The following is a 16343-nucleotide window of genomic DNA, read 5'->3' on the forward strand; positions in this document are numbered from 1 at the left end:
ATAAATGTTTTCTTTAAGTAGAAAGGCAAGTGTCACTGGACAGGACAAACACCAAATAACACAAAAAAAGAAAGTGACCAAGTCCGACCCCCAAAGAAGAGATGTGAGAAGAATTGTCCCCGCCCCCAACTCCCTCTTCTTCACAGATGTGCAAGATCATGGGTGTGAAATGTGACATACAATACTGGCTGTTTGCCACATTTTGGCTAGTTGTGCTAGTTTTTCCTTTATTCCTTTTTTCTGTTCTCATTAATAAGAGAACTCCCTGGTGAGAGTGGGGAAAGAACAGAAGGACACAATTGGGATATGTAGATGATGTAAAAACAAAAGATACTAATAACATTTTACTTAAATTTTTTTCTAAATTAAAAAACTATCTTACAAAACTGAAATAGTTCTGTGGAATGTCTAAAGCTCTCAAAACGAACAAATCTTTGAAATACCAACAGACAAAAAGCACTGGGATCCCAAGGTTGGAATCATTTCCAAATCAGCAATCTTGGCCTCCAACTTTTGAGAGGAAAGATCAAACACCAAATGTGAAGAATAAAAATGAGAAGATAAAACAAGCAAATGAGGCAACTCCAACCTGACCTGACCTAAACAAGCTATTAATACAGAAAAATGATAAATAAATAAAAGAACAGATGTGCACTAACTGATATGAAAGCAACAGCCAAACACAAGCCAGACACATGAGTCAAAAAAATGTTCCATCTCTTTATCGACCAGAGAAACAGGGCAGCCAAGGCCGACATGGCTTATAATATAAACTTACTGGTGAAATCTAGAGGATGACAGTTGAAGGACCCAAGCAACATTTCGCCTCTTAAAAGTAATGAAGTACTGAAGAGAAAAATGTGTTTAAAGGAAGCTTAACAAAAGACAATCTAGTCAGGACAGGCTGAGGAGACATTTAAGGATAAAACTGGAAGGATAAAGAAGAGGTAAGGAATGGAAAAGACCTGTAACTATTTCCACAACCAAATTTTCCCACCAGTGACAGTTAAGCTCCTACACATCTGAATCCTAATAATGTCCCTTCCCCTAAGTATTGCATGAGGCAGCAGAGGCAGAAAAGAAGCTAAAGAAATTTAAAATGGGAAGAGCAGAGAGAAGAGACCAAGAATCCCCAGCAGGGTATGTGCTGGAGGGGACACAAATATCAGGCAGCTGAGGAATTACCAAGATAGCCAGAAGAACCGCAGGCACCAGCAATCAGAGAAACAAAAGGAAGACTATTGAAAAATATTTTGCAAATGACCCCAAGAAGGATCAAAATACTCAGTCTGAAGATGAGGAAGCACAAGCTCCTGCATCTAAAGACTCCAAGAGAAACAGAAATTGGGCTCAGGCTATGACAGAGCTCAAAAAAGACTTTGAAAATCAAATGAGGGAGTTGGAAGAAAAAGTGGGAAAAGAAAGGAGAGAGATGCAGGAAAAACATGAAAATGAAGTCAGCAGCTTAGTCAAGGAAATCCAAAAAAATGCTGAAGAAAATAGCATGCTAAAAACCAGCTTAGGTCAAATGGATAAAACAGTTCAAAAAGTTATTGAGGAGAAGAATGCTTTAAAAAGCAAAATTGGCCAGATGGAAAAAGAGATAAGAAAACTCTCTGAGGAGAACAAATCCTTCAGAGAAAGAATAGAATTCAGGGAGATTGATGAATTTACCAGAAATCAGGAATCAATACTTCAAAACCAAAAAAGTGAAAAAGTAGAAGAAAATGTGAAATATATCATTGAAAAAACAACTGATATGGAAAACAGACTTAGGAAAGATAATTTAAAAATTATTGGAATACCTGAAAGTCATGATCAGGAAAAGAGGCTTGACATCATTTTCAAAGAATTACTACAGGAAAATTGCCCTGATATTCTAGAAGCAGAGGGCAAAATAGAAATGGAGAGAATCCACCGATCCCCCCGAGAAAGAGATCCCAAAAAACCAACCCCTAGGAATATTATAGCCAAGTTCCAGAACTCCCAAGCCAAAGAGAAAATATTACAAGCAGCCAGAAGGACACAATTCAAATATCATGGAGCTGCAGTCAGGAACTACATTGGAAGCTCGTAGGGCTTGGAATACAATATACCGGAAGGCAAAAGAGCTTAGAATGCAGCCAAGAATGAACTACCCAGCAAGGCTGAATGTCCTCTTCCAGGGAAAAAGATGGACTTTCAATGAACCAAGGGAATTTCAAAGGTTCCTTTTGGAATGGCCAGAGCTGAACAGAAGGTTTGATCTTCAGATACAGGACTCAGGGGCTGGGATTGGAAGGCCTGCCCAGGACCATAGGGCCAGGTGGATTCTGGGCCTAAGGGGCTCAGGGCTTCTTGGACCCAGGACCAGGGATCTGTCTGCTGCGCCACTCAGCGACCCTAAAACAGAGTCAGAGTGAAAGGAGAGAGAAAATATAGTACATGGTAGTGGAGAAATAAGAAAGGAGGGAGTTGCGATCAGCAATGGCAACGCTGGAAAAATATGGAAGTATCTTTTGTGATGGACTTATCATAAAGAATGTGATCCACCCGTGGAAAAAAAAAAACTGTCCTGAGACAAATCACAATCCTGCTATTAGGATATGGATAGAGACCTGTGAATTCATTGATATACAAGATTTGTGGTTTAAAGATACTCCCTCTTTTATCAGTGGGCACAGTTTTCTACAACTTAAACTTTCTGCAACTGTGTAGTTGTTGTTCATCCTTTGCTCTCAAAGAGAACCAAAGACATCAAGAGGTTGATGTCTTAATTTGCAAATGAATTAAATTTAAGTGAAACAAGGCTGTTGTCTGGACAAAATTATCAGCCTGACTCTCTTCCAAAGTCATCTGAGTTCAGTGGCGAAACTTTAGGTCAGAGTTTCCTAGAGTGCTAAGATATTGTGACTTGTTTATGACATCACGAAAACAGTATGTATCAAAGGTAGAACTTGAGCCTAGGTTTTTCTGGTTCTGAAGCAGCCCTCAGAACTCCTGTTAATATTATTTTCTATTTAACATTCTACAGATTAATAATGTTATTATAACTGAAAGACTACAGTCTTCATGAAGAAGCTGTTTCACATTTAAATACCTAGTGCCTAAACTATCAGAGGAATAATATGAAATCAAAAGTGACAATAAAGTACAAAAAATAACTATTATAAATGTACCTGCTCTATATAGGGGCTTATTTTGCTTATATACCTCATCCTCATACCTCTCTCTTGAATTGTTTTTCTGTAACCAGAGAAAGAACTCATAAAAAGGCATATATAGGGGCAGCTAGGTAGCACAGTGAACAGAGAGCACTGTCCCTGGAGTCAGGAGGACCTGAGTTCAAATAGGGCCTCAGACACTTAAAAATTATCTAGCTGTGTGACCTTAGGCAAGCTAATTAACCCCACTGCCTTGAAGAAAAAAAGAGATGTTATTTAAAAGGCATATATAGAGAAGAATTTTACATATATTTGTATATAAATACAGATATTTGTATCAAATGATATATTTGCTTATATAGAGAGAGAGGGTGGGTGGTTGGATGAGATAATCTCTACAACCCTTCTGACTAAATTCCATTAATAAAACATGATATTAAAAAAAAAAAGAACCGCAGGCACCAAAGACTTGGGGGGCAGGAGGGGGAACCAGAGAGCTGATGACCACAAAAAATTGACTAAGAAAATAAAATAACTACATACACATAAGCCTACTTTTCCACCTCTTCAAAACTTTCATGCATGTGTATCATACCTCTTTACTGCCAATGATCTGTAACAGTCAGTATGGTATGAGGAGGACAGAGGTTTCCTTGGAGCCAGGAAAACTCTGACCCACACAAGTTGGATGATCCTAGGAGAGTTGCAGGGTCCCAATAACTCTTGGAGTTGCAGAAAAGGTGCTGACCTCTACTCCCTATTCAACAGCTTCATGAGTCTTTATGGCTATCCAACTGACCATAAGATTCAACCCTTTTTATTGCTTCTTTGTTGGTTCATAAGAGCAAAACACTGCCTGGCAAGCTCTCCCTCAACATGAAATCTTCGATGCATGGGGCAAAATCAAACCTTCAAGGGTGTTAACCTAGACAGACACTGATGTTCAGAAGCCAAGGCTTGAGGCAAAGGGACCGAGTGGGCATCACAAAGCGCCCAATTGGGGGATGGGGGGAAGTGGGGGAATGGATCCCCACGCAATGGTGATTCACTCTCAACTGAATGACAAACTCACTCAAAAGCGTTTGACTGAACCACCTGCAGAGGAAACACCACTGAATCTGGACGGAGAGCAGGCTAGGACTGCCTTCAGGAAATGATTAAGGGGGGTAGTCTTCGAAACAAAAGCCCCTCTTTAAACATGCCATTCTGCCAATGCCACTCTACTGCTATGTCATGAAAAATCACCCTCTCCAGAGAATTAAAAGCTTCAGGATCATCAAAAGGTGTCAGAGGCACCTGGTCCCCAGCAGAAGGATGAAAGGGAGGTGGGCTGATTCCAAAGAGGAAGCAAGGACATCCAGGCTACCTGCTCTTCCATCAGGAGCTGCCCAGGGTCAAACGAGCAGAGCAACCTTCCACGCCCTGGATGGACAGGGGCCGGGAATCAAGCGCCCAAGGACAGGCTTCTCCCTTCCTCTACTAGACAGTAAGCTCTACAAGGGCAAGAGGTCCTGTCTGAGTGGCAAGACCCCAGTGCCAGGATAAGTATGAGAAATAAAAATCACGAGAATGAAATGACGCGCATCACAGGTATGACTGACTCCCAGCGGACACCGCCCCGAGTACAGAGGAGAGCTGGGGGAGCGGTGAGGGAAAGCATGAGGACCAATGTGAGGAGGGCACGCAGGCCATAGGGAGACGCAGGAGGAGGCAGGAAGCAGGTGGTGTCATCCCAGCCCCCCACAGAGGTGGTGACTGCTCTGCAAAGGCACCAAAGCCATTGCGACTCTAGGGTCCACTAAGTCTTTTCCCCCAGTAACCCTGTGGGATATTATAAGGAGTGAGAGGATGACCCTGTTTTGAGAGATGAGAGCAGATCCAAGATGCTTGCTGTGCCCCATCTCCTGGCATGCTCTACAGGCAGACCCTGAGTCTGGCTTCTCTCCAGTTCCTCACAACTTCCCTTGGTCAAGGGGCTGTGAAGCATCTGGGCCAGCACCAGTCCGGGCATCTGGCCCCAGGTCCCCCAGGAGCTGCTCCTGCTCCCCCTGGAAGGAGCCTCATCTGCCACAGCTGCTCAGCCAGGCAGACTAGCGGCAGGCTTGCCACATCTTAAGGATAGTCCTACCTTCCTCCCTAAACTGCCCACCTCTCTCCCCCTGCCCTGCACACTCCTCTGGGAGGCCAATCAGGCAGGGGCAGCCAAGGATGGCTCCAGCACCAGGCCTTTCTTCTTAGTTCCCTGAGTGTTCCTCTCTGCCAACCCTGCTTGAGCGATGCCCAGCTAACTGAGACGATGAACCCCTGACCTCAGCCTGGCAGCGGCTCATGTCAATGCTCCCCCTCACCCCAGGGGCAACTGTGCCCTCTAGACGACTCCTCAGTCAACTGCAAAAAACATCCTGGGGAGGATTCTGATTCAAATGGAGAGGTGCCATCCTTCTGTGACGGGGACAAGTGAGGGACTGGATCTGGATCATCTCGCCCCCCTCTACATCCCCCCGTGCCCTCCTCCAGGACACCAGCCCCATGCTGGGGTGGGGGAGCACCTCACAAGTCTTCAATCCCCTTTCCTTCTGGATTCAAATCCTGCTTCTCATTTCACCAACCCATGTCTACCATGCCACCTACATGGAAAGACTCCAGGGATTATCTCTGCCCTGCCCCATCCTCATTATAATACATCCTCCCTAAGGTTGGGGATCAGGTCCCTCTTCACTCCTGTGTCACCATGGTACCCACCAGGGATCTGCTTAACTAAATCAGATACCCCCCGGGCCAGGACTGTGGGTGGTGGAAAAGGCTTTGAAATCCCAGAAGCCGGAGGAAGAGGAGTGAAGGAAGCAGGCCGCAGTGGGTTCAGGACAGCGGGCAGTGCCAGACGGGGAGCCGCCCACAGCAAACCTGCCGCAGGCAGAATGGCTCCCAGGTCCCTGAACTAGCAGTAGGATGGCAGTGACCCCGGCTGAACCTCAAAGGTGCTCTGATGTGGCCCCCAGGGCCCCCAACCCTCCCTGCTTGGCCCCGCTTCCTTAAGAAGCTCAGGGGAAAAGAGACAAAGTCACTGGGATGAAGACAAGGCTCCCAGGCTGGCTGAGGAAGGCTGCACCAGAGAAGGGCTCGGAAGCAGTTGGCCCCAGGCTGCTTACCGGACATCCATGATGCTGTTTCGCAGCCCATCTCGATGGCTCTCCAGGTGGGAGACTGTGAATGCTGGAAGCCGGCGGATGGCAAAGCGTTCATGCTCCCAGGCCAGCATGTCTTCTGCCAGGTTGATCTTCTTGTGCACCATAGAAAACCTCACCTCTGGGAACTGACTGGCAGCCACCTGCAGAGAGACCAGGCTGCAGCTTGGCTGGAGTTGGGGCTAAAGAGATGACCAGAACTGGCTGCAGAGCTCTGGGCCGTTACCTGGACAGCCAGCGGGGGCCACCTGGCATGGGCAGGGGTGGCAGCACCAGCTGCCAACTCTTAGAAGGTAGACGGGGAGGGAAGAGCTCTAGCCCAGATTTTACTGGTGTCTTGGAGGCAGTCCCTGCTCAGACCCACCAGCTACCCTTAAGCAGAGCAAAAAGAGGGATAGGGGACCCTAACCCCCTTCCCCAGCTACGGTCCTCCACGTTCCACCCCAGACTGTTACCATCTCAAGCTCTCGAAGGAAAGCATATTGCAGGGTCCCTTCCTTGGGGGGCTTAGACACATGCAGGTGTAGGCCATTCCCTCGGCCCAGGGTGTCGAGGCAAAGGACAAAGGCCACATTGTCCTGCAACAAACTGGAGTCTGAAAGAGGATGAGAACAGGTGAGAGGGAGCAGCCAAGCTGGCCGACCTGGGCAAGGTGGCATCAGAAGGACCCCAGCTCTCCCAAGACTTAAGCCCAGCAGGGGCCCTCTCCCCAGCCCCTCCTCCAACTACTCCCTTCCTCTGCCAGCCCAGTTGTGGCCCTAACTCACCTGTGTGATCCAGGTTGTCTTCTAACCACCTCTTTGTGCCCTGATAGTTAAATTTGCCCCCCCCAGAGGCAAAAAACAGAAGGTTGTACCTGCCAGGAGGAAAAGAGAACAATCAGATCAGCCATCTGGGCTGGGCAGGTTCAAAGAAGATGGACTGAAGGTCACCGCTAAGAGGAGCCTTAGAAGGGATCAAATACAATTCCTCTTTGTACAGATGGAGAAACTGAGTTTCAGAGAAGAATGACTCAAAGGTCAAGAAGTGAGTTAAGAGCAGACCTGGAGCTGGTACCAGGAGACTGGGGCCCAATTCAAAGATTTCTTCCACTAGCATGCATTTTAAGCTAAAGTGTTTTTATAAGACTCACACACCAGGAAAGTCCTTAAAAGTAGAAAACATGGTCTGTCAAAACACAGTGCCATGAAAACATGGCACCTGTCCCAGCAGCTCGACTCAACAAACACTAAGGAAGTTCCCTGAGGAAGACTCCAAAAAACCAAAAACAGTCTGAAAGGCCTCCCAGCTCTGACATCCTGGGTTCTAAGGGTCCTCCCAGCTCTGACATCCTGGGAACTAAGGACTCCATGGCTCTGTATCTCATGTTGGCAGTTGGCATTAGGACAACACTAATTCAGGACAAGTACATATGCTGATAGAGAAAGGAAGGGAGTGCAGGAGTAAAGTTAGAAAAGAGCCTATTAAGGAGAGAACTATATGGTATAATCAAAAGAAGATACTGGATTTGAAGTGAGAGGATCTGGGTTCAATCCCAGTTCTGTTCTCTGGGCCTCAGTTTCACCCCCTGTAAAATGAGGGAGATGGATCTAGACCTTGAGGATCCATCAGAGGGAGCGTTAATCAGAGGAGTCTCTAGGGAGGAGCACTTCAGCTTAGGCCTAGGAGGTGCCGTCTCACCAGGAGGACTGAAAGAGGACCCTGACCACTGGTCAAGGAGGCTGCCGTGGAGGCAGGGGCAAGCCTGGACTGGCTGAGCTCAAGCGTTCCTTCCAGCAGATTTGGGCATGAAAAGAGGAGACAAGCTGGGGTCAGGGTAGAGGGGAAATCCAGCTTGCCTTGCTGGTGGGAAAACAGGGAGAAGGGAAAGAAGAAGCGAACTCAAGAGGAGGACAAAAGGGGAGAGGGAGAGGAGAAAGGAGGGGAAAGTCAAAGGAAGAGGGTGGAAGGTCTGGATCCTTCCGGCGGTGCCCTGCTGCAGCACCCCACTACCTTTAAGTCCCGTGACTCGTGGGGGGCAGCCGGTCCTAAGCTCCTGGCTCCCTAAAAGAAGGCCTCCTGGCCAAGCCAGGCCCACTTACCCCGCATGGGTGCGTTTGTAGGTATACAGCCTCGAGAAGAGTCTGGCCAGCTCCAGGAGCACGGAGATCCCACTACCGTTGGAGTCTGCTCCGTGAGAAAGCCACTAGAACAAAGCAGCTGCCTCAGGGTCTGCTGGGAGAGGCCTTCTGGACCCAAGCCCCCAGCCCGGCTGGAAACCCAAGACAGGACTCCCGGGAGGGGAGGGCACCTGGGAGAACAGAGGGACATACGTACAGGAGCCACCCCAAAGGAGTCGTAGTGAGCCACAATGACAATGGTGGGAAGGTCCTCTGCACCCAGTCCGGTCAGCCGGCCCTGTGGGAAGACAACTGCGGTCAGCGGGCGGAGGGCAATCTCTCACCCAGCCATGAGGCCTGGCCACCAGTTATAGATTCCAACCCCAAGGCCTCTCAGAAGCGGCTCAAGTTCAGTCCCACTTCCATCCACCCCCTCATACCCCACCTCTATGAAGGACCTACTATGGACCAGTCTGTCAGTGCTAAGCACTTCACATTCCCTCCCGTGATCTTCACACAATCTGAGGGATTGCTATTGCCCTCACTGAACAGTTGAGAAAAATGAGGCAGAGGTTAAGTGACTTGCCCAGGGTCACCCAGTCTCTGAGGCTAGATATGAACCCAGGTCTTCCTGGTGGTGGTTGGGTATCCTCTGCACAATGGCATCACCTGGGCCACCTCCATTGGCTTCTTGGGGTGAACGCTGGCCTTACAGTCCAAACACCAGGCTTCCGGCCCCAGTCCTGCCCTGCCTTTGTGACTCTGGGTGTAACCTCTACAAAGCCTCAGTTTCCTCATTTGTCAAGTGGTGATTCTGCTCCAATCACGCGCTGAGCACTAGGGATCCAGAGAACAGTCCAAGCCAGTCCTGCCCCCAGGGCCTGCTCCCTGCCTCCTGAGGAGTCAAGGTTGCAGATGGGCCAACGACGGGCACAGCTGAACCAGCCTGTCTGCCTGTCTAGTCTCCCCACAAGAGATGGACCCAATGACTCCAGAGTCCTGGGACTTGCCTCGAACCTCCTTCTCTGATCAGGAAGCCTCCCCCAAGGCCTAGAAGTGGCCCTGCCCACTACTGGCACCTTTCTGACTAGCAGGTAAACTCTGGAAGGGCAGGCCCAAGCCCACTGCCCTGCTCTCAGGTCCTCATTACTTGTGGACACTTCTGGAACCTACTATGAAGTAACAGCTGACGTTACTATAGGTTTGCAGGCTGGTCCTACATTTTACAAACATCTTCTCACTGTGAGGTTGGCATTACCACCTGTTTCACAAATGAGAAGACAAAGGCTCAGGGGTGTAGACCCCTGAAGTCTTAACCCTCTATCATGGGCTCCCACAGAGAGGCAGTCCCTGTGTGCTCCCCCACTGCAGCTAAGGCACAGAAAGAAGATGAAATCAAACATTCCTGGTGCAGAGAGAGGGGCAGTGGGCCCTGGAGACCCCTGGGCCAAGGTGCCACCTCCAGGTAAACTGGCAGGGAGTGAGGGGAGGAGTTTTAATCAGTACCCCTCAAATGGAGTCTACCTTTAAACAAGAATCCCAGAGCCCAAGCTTTAGAGCAGCAACAGGCCTCAGCGAGAGACCCTCAGGAGCATAGCTCCTTAGCCTCCCTGTGACCTGGCCCCCGGCCCAGGTTTCTAGAACAAAGGCAGCCAACAGAGCTCTTCTCTGAACTGTGCTGTTCCAATGCCCTAATGAAGTGTGTAGGATTACACAGGAAGCCACTTATGGAAGGAAGAGCCCAGTTCATGAACCCCAGGCTAAGAACTCTGAACTGCCCAAGCCCCTCATTTTACAGATGGACAGACGAAGACTAGTCTGGGGTCACAGAGGGCTGGGATTTGAAGCCATTCTTGACTTGAAAGCCAGAGGTCTTCTCACTGTCTCTGCCCAGCAGCATCGCCTCTGAGGAAGAGGAGGGAAGGGGACAGGGGACAGGTCTGGAAGGGGCCGCGACATACCTCAGAAGCAGAGCCCACAGCAGTCACCCAACAGGCTCCAAGCATAAACAAAGCATCCCGGTCTCCTCAACAACACCTCTGCCCACCTCCCTCCCCTACCAGAAAGCAGGGGTTCGTGCAGAGCTGTGTCTTTTCTGCTCTTCCTGGGGTTGGGGGCCAAGAGGCTCGTTCCCATCCCCGGTACCCCCACCAGGAGCAGCTGCAGGCCATTCCTTCCTGGGCCCACAGGCACCTGTTCTGGCAGAGCTCCTCAGGACACTCACTGTGGCTCCCCAGCTATCTGCCTTGGAAGGTTTGATGCAAGCCTACAGACCTAGTGAATATATACCGCTGATCCTCAGGGACTCTGATGCCAAGTGGGGTAAAGAAGATGAAGATAAAAGACATGGAGGAAACCACGGTGCAAGCCTGGAAAAGGAAAGAAACCAGGACTCGGGGCGGCTAGGTGGCGTAGCGGATAAAGCACCAGCCCTGGAGTCAGGAGTACCTGGGTTCAAATCCAGTCTCAGACACTTATAATTACCTAGCTGTGTGGCCTTGGGCAAGCCACTTAACCCCATTGCCTTGCAAAAAACTAAAAATTAAAAAAATAAATAAAATAAGAAACCAGGACTCCAGAGTACAAGAGTATAAAAGTACTGGTGAGGACAAATGCTACTCTGAGAAGGGAGCAGGGCCAGGGCCATCTGAGCAGACAGGAGGTGGGCTTCCAAGGTGGCCACAGGCTCTGGGGCCAAAGGTCCTGGGCTCCCATTCTGCATGCTCGCTAGCTGAACCACCTCCCTAGACCTCAGACTCTTCCACAGAATGAAGGGGCTGGCTCTCAGCTCAGTATACTTTAGTCTAAGAATTCTCACCTGACCTATCCATACTTGGCAGTGTTGTCCAAAAACAGAACATGAAAAAAGATCCTGATTACAAACCAGAGGCTAAAGGACAAACCATACTACACAAGAATAACAATGTGTGAACCTTGTAAAAAAGACCTGTTTCTTCTCCTTTATCTTTTAATCCTATTCTTATTCTAATGTTAACCCAAGAGTCCTAGTGCAGCAGTAGTGCGGTAGCAGCTGGCAGCCGTGGCAGCGTGGACAGGAGGCCAGCCTGGCCATCAGGAAGCTGGGCCCAGCCTCCCAGAGCCCACTTCCTTGTCCTTGAGGGCAGAAGCTTTCTCCATGCCCCCCAATCCAGGACAGGGCCTAGGACATAGTAGCTGCTTACTAAATGTTAACTGAATGGAAGATATCACTTATGGGTTTCTGGACAAATGTGTGCCTCTCACAGCAGCTCTCTGCAGAGGAGTTGAGCCCTTTTGTGTCCTTTTGTGTCCTGGGGAAGCCTGGGGACCCTGGGGACCCTTCCTCAACACAGTTTCTAAGACAGAAAATGAAATACACAGGAATACAAAGGAGAACAATTACCCTAAAACATAGGTTCACAGACCTCAAGAAGCCCTGCCCTGCAGCCAATTTTCAAAATGAATAAACCAAAATTACCTTTATTCATGTCAGAACAATGGACCCCACAGGCACACCTCAGGGGGCTGTGATCTCATCAGCATGGTAACTTCCCACCAATACAGAACTCAACCTCTCCACAGCTTCCTTCTGAGTTACCTTTCCCTGGCAGGTCTAGCTTCTTCTAACTTAGGGGGTCAGCATCATTTCCCCTGGAAGAGTCTTCAAAAGCCCAGATTTACTCCACCCTCAGCTAAGGCAAGGGCAAGGGGTGCCAAAGGGGGAAGGAAGCATTAAGGCCTTGAGGAGGGACACAGTGGACCCAAATCTTTGAAAATCTGTAGGCTCAGTGAATTCAGCCATTAATCTATCGCATTCATACATTTGCATCAGATTTATTTTCTCAGATCAAACCATGCATCTACGGAGCATACATTACTGCACCAGGGCAGGGTGGGCCCCAATAGGATGGCAGGCAAAGGGAAGTTTCTCTGGCAATTAAAGAGCGGGCATGGATCTGCCACATGCAAAGGACTGATGGCTGTCTGCAGGCCTCCTACTCCTCTGAAGGGGTGGGAGGTGAAGGTGGGGGACCCTGCTTAGCATGCCAGATCTTTTCAAAGTACTGTCTGTATGCATTATATGTAATTTTGATGTAATGATTTCTTCCTTTTAAGGAATGGCTCAAAGTGGGGGCAAAAATACTCCAAGAAACTGAGGCAATGAGAAATTAGAACAATATATTTTTAAAAAGAAAATACTCTAGTTCTACTTTTACACCTTGGTAAATTCAAAGAGAAATAAGGGAGTGTCTCCAGCTCATGGGACCTCAGGGTACTCGCCTCCACACTGGTGATAAGCCAGTCACTCACAGCTTTGCTCTGGGCCCCACTGGTCACCATCTGGAAGCCGTTGGCAGTGGCGGTGTGCAGAAGAACTGTAGACACAAGAGACACAGCGCTCAGGTCTCATTCCTCCCTACTCCATCCTGGGGTCACCCTCCTCCTGACTCCCACCAGCAGGCCCAGTCAAGGTTTCTCAAAGCTGAGTTAGTCCCACTGACAGGCCTTTCTCCCCCTCCGCCCAGGAGTCTCTTCTCCAAACACTTTCAGAGAGCCCAAGCCTCTGGAGAGCTTCCCCACAAACTCTGAGACCAGAGGGAGGTCCTGCTCTATGGCCAAGGGCTAGCGAATGAGGTCAGGGCTTGAGCTGAAGGATGCTGGCGCATAGTTCCAGGGCAAAGACCATACTGCCTTTCCACAATAAGTTCCACCATTTAATTAGACAGAGATGTAAGATGCCAGAGGAAGACTTATGTAAAAATGCTGCCTCTGCATGTTTCCAGACAGCCAAAAGGGCCCACTGACTGGGAACCACTGAACAAAGTGGGCTAGGAACCTAATGGAATATGGGGATAGGGTTGTATCCTAAGAGACAACAAATGAGAGGGACTGGGAGAAATGTGGGAAAATACATCCTGATCCAGGGGAAGTTACCCGAACCAGAAAAACCACATTCATAATGACAACAATACTGTGTGAGAAAAGCACCCAAACCTAAATATTGTGTGACTATGAGCAATGTGGAACCAAGCAAAGAAATGAGGATGAAAGGGTGATCCATGGGAGCTGGAGGTCAAAAGCCTGGCCCAAGGTCACCCAGAGTAGAAAATCCACCTCTCCACTGGAAGTGGGGCAGGATGGGGACTGGGTGTGGGGGAAGAATGCAGTCAGCAGGTTGGAGGCTGTGGCCCCTTTGGGGTAGCTTGGTTTAACTGTTTTTCTTTGTCCCAAGGAAAGTTCAATGAATGTGCATGTGGGTAGAGTGATAAGATTCTAAAGTGACTCATGTAAAAAAAAGCAAAAGTCATCAATAAAACTAGAATTTCTTAAATGAATAAAATAAATGGATATACCTTTAGAAAATTTTTTTCAATGAAAATTAATTTTAAAAATAAAATAAATTTAATAAAAAATTAAAATTAAAAATAAATTAAAAGCTATATAAAAGTTTTCCAGGAATCAAGGTTATCCTAACAATTCTTCACAGCTGGAGATGAAAGGCTGATCCATTGTTGAGTCATGGAAGAGGCAAGAAATGGGATGAGTACAAGTCCAATTATCCTCCAAATGGATGCTTTCCAACATGAACTGAACAGAGAGAGCCCACCCCCCACCCCTACTCTGAGGATCAAATGCCCTTGACAGAGACATCAGGAACAGTGGCTGCCCCACAGCCCCTACCTTCAGCTGCAGATGCTGAGCCCTGGGAGGCTGAGGCAGCCTGCGTCTGTTCATAGATGGAGAGCAAGGCCTCGTCCTCCACAGCAAAGTAGACGGGGACAATGGTCTCCATGGCCAGCATCTCAGGCTCAATCTCCATAAATTGCTAGGGAAAGAGGGGGAAAGCCTGGGTTCAGAATGGACCTCATCAGAGAGAAGTAGGGGAACTCTGGGCAAAGAGAAATGTAACTCTTTTGTACTGGAAATAAATCTTGTAGTTTTCCTGTACTTTTTTTTTTTAGGTTTTTGCAAGGCAAATGAGGTTAAGTGGCTTGCACAAGGCCGCACAGCTAGGTAATTATTAAGTGTCTGAGGTTGGATTTGAACCCAGGTCCTCCTGACTCCAAGGCCAGTGCTCTATCCACTGCACCACCTAGCTGCCCCTCCTGCATTCTTCTGTATTGGCTTTGAGAAATCCGCTTCAAGTATCCCCGGATCTGGTCCAGGCGAGGGGTCAGCTATCTGAGCCGGGTCCAGCCCTTGGGGTAGTGACTTATGCAATGCCAGTAGAGGCCCAGCCTGCAAGGTGGGGCAGGGGAGACCTTACACAGGTCCCTAGCCCCTCCTTAGGGACACCCCTCCTTTTGGCCTACACCAAGGATTACGCCACTCCTCAACACCGCTTTTAAGGAGTCATCACTTCCTCATGGCCGGCTCTGTCCTCTTCCCCTTCTTTGTCCAAGCAGCCTCTACGGGCTCCAGTTCCATGCTCTTGGACCCGCGAGGTCCCAGCTCCATGGCTGGATCTGCGATCCCTTGCTTAACTGTCTATGCTACTCTCCCAGTGGTCCCTTCTTTGCCTGACTCCATTACCTTCTTAGGAACTCACCCTCTTCACCTCACTAAGATGCCTAAACTTGCTGCCCACCCACCATGACTGTGCTCCCTCGTCAGGGACATGGCTTCCTGCCTTCTCCGTAGCCCTTCTTTCTCTCCTCTCTGCTTCTTGGCTGGTTCTTTAAGCCTCTGCCCCTGGAGCTCACAGCATCCTGACACTCACCTAGCTTGTAAACTTTTTGGAGTAACTTGTGAGTTATTTGTGCAATTCAAGTCTAAGCCCTTCTTAACTATGTCAGTATGGTGACTTCGCCACCCAAATGAACCACAGCGTCCTCCTCAGATTTCCCCACCCCATGTGCTCTAGCAACAAGAGGTGGGCAACAAGCTGGCAGCACTGTAGAGGTGCCCTCCACAGACTCCAGACTGCAGGGGCACGAGGGAGGGGTGGATGGGAAGCTGGGAAGCGGTGCTGCAGGTTGGGACACAATGACCAAGAGGGCCACAAAAGAGCTTGGACTCCAGAGTCAGAAGGCCAGCCCCAATCCTCACCATTCACCATCTCTGGGCCTTAACTTGCTCATTTGTCAAACTGGCACATTTTCACTGCTCATACTACAAGCATTTATGAAGCACCCCTTCCAGGGAAGGCTCAGGACTTGGGATCAGGAATACAAAGCAGGTTAAGAAACATAAGCCTCTGGAGCGCAGGCTAACCCATGAAAATTGCATAGATTGAAATCCTGCACTCATCGGTCCTGCCCTTTCTCAACAAGTACCCCTCATTCAACTCCTCCCCCAGAAGAAGTATCCAGGCCAGACTCCTCAGGCACCCAGGAGGGGTCCAAATGGTGGAGGAACCCCACAAGATGAAGAGGACAGGGCCAGTATGGCTATTTCAGTGGGACTGTGAATGCCCTGATAGAGGAGAGGGTATTGCACATGGGATCCATACCTGAGAAACAGGACAACAGCCTGTAGGCAGGTAGACCAGGCCTGGGCATGAGGATGAGGATGAGGAGATAGAACTGAATGAAATAAGCATCAGTCAACTGTGAGGAGGGGTCCTCCCTGGCCCTCCAGAAGCTCCCATTCTAATCAGGGAGATAAGACAAAAGGGGGGAGGGGGAGGGCAATGAAAGTGCTGATCTGATCAGAGTTTCCAGGGCCAGAGTCAGAAACTAGGAAGGGAAGGCGGAACAGGACAAGCTCCACATTAGATGGTCCAGGACCAGTACTGACCCATGAGCAAAGTTTACCCACTTCTAAAGCAGAAAGGTCTGCAGGGCCAGTGAGGAAGAGCAGGAGATGAGAAGAGGGGGCCATTCTTAAAGCTCCCCTGCAAGCAAGAAGGTTTCGTCTTTGTCCCTCTGACTCCAGCCCCAGCACCAGGTCACCCGTCATCTCAATTTAGCCTGCCCCTCACTTGTCTGCCTGCT

The 16343-nt window shown here is 49.0% G+C and overlaps 1 protein-coding gene across 3 annotated transcripts in view; it reads right to left on the reverse strand.

Moving 5' to 3' along the window:
- NCLN (nicalin) overlaps positions 1-16343 on the reverse strand; it is a 38725-nt gene that overhangs the window by 11900 nt on the left and 10482 nt on the right. For all 3 annotated transcript variants that reach the window (XM_074204882.1, XM_074204880.1, XM_074204879.1), the window contains exons 3-9: positions 14089-14233; positions 12688-12782; positions 8645-8725; positions 8410-8513; positions 7096-7184; positions 6784-6923; positions 6293-6471 (exon numbers count right to left, since the gene is read on the reverse strand). In XM_074204882.1, the coding sequence (XP_074060983.1) occupies positions 6293-6471; positions 6784-6923; positions 7096-7184; positions 8410-8513; positions 8645-8725; positions 12688-12782; positions 14089-14233 (833 nt within the window). The remainder of the gene's footprint in view (positions 1-6292; positions 6472-6783; positions 6924-7095; positions 7185-8409; positions 8514-8644; positions 8726-12687; positions 12783-14088; positions 14234-16343) is intronic.

Source organism: Macrotis lagotis, chromosome X, assembly GCF_037893015.1.
Source record: "Macrotis lagotis isolate mMagLag1 chromosome X, bilby.v1.9.chrom.fasta, whole genome shotgun sequence".
Taxonomy (NCBI): domain Eukaryota; kingdom Metazoa; phylum Chordata; class Mammalia; order Peramelemorphia; family Peramelidae; genus Macrotis; species Macrotis lagotis.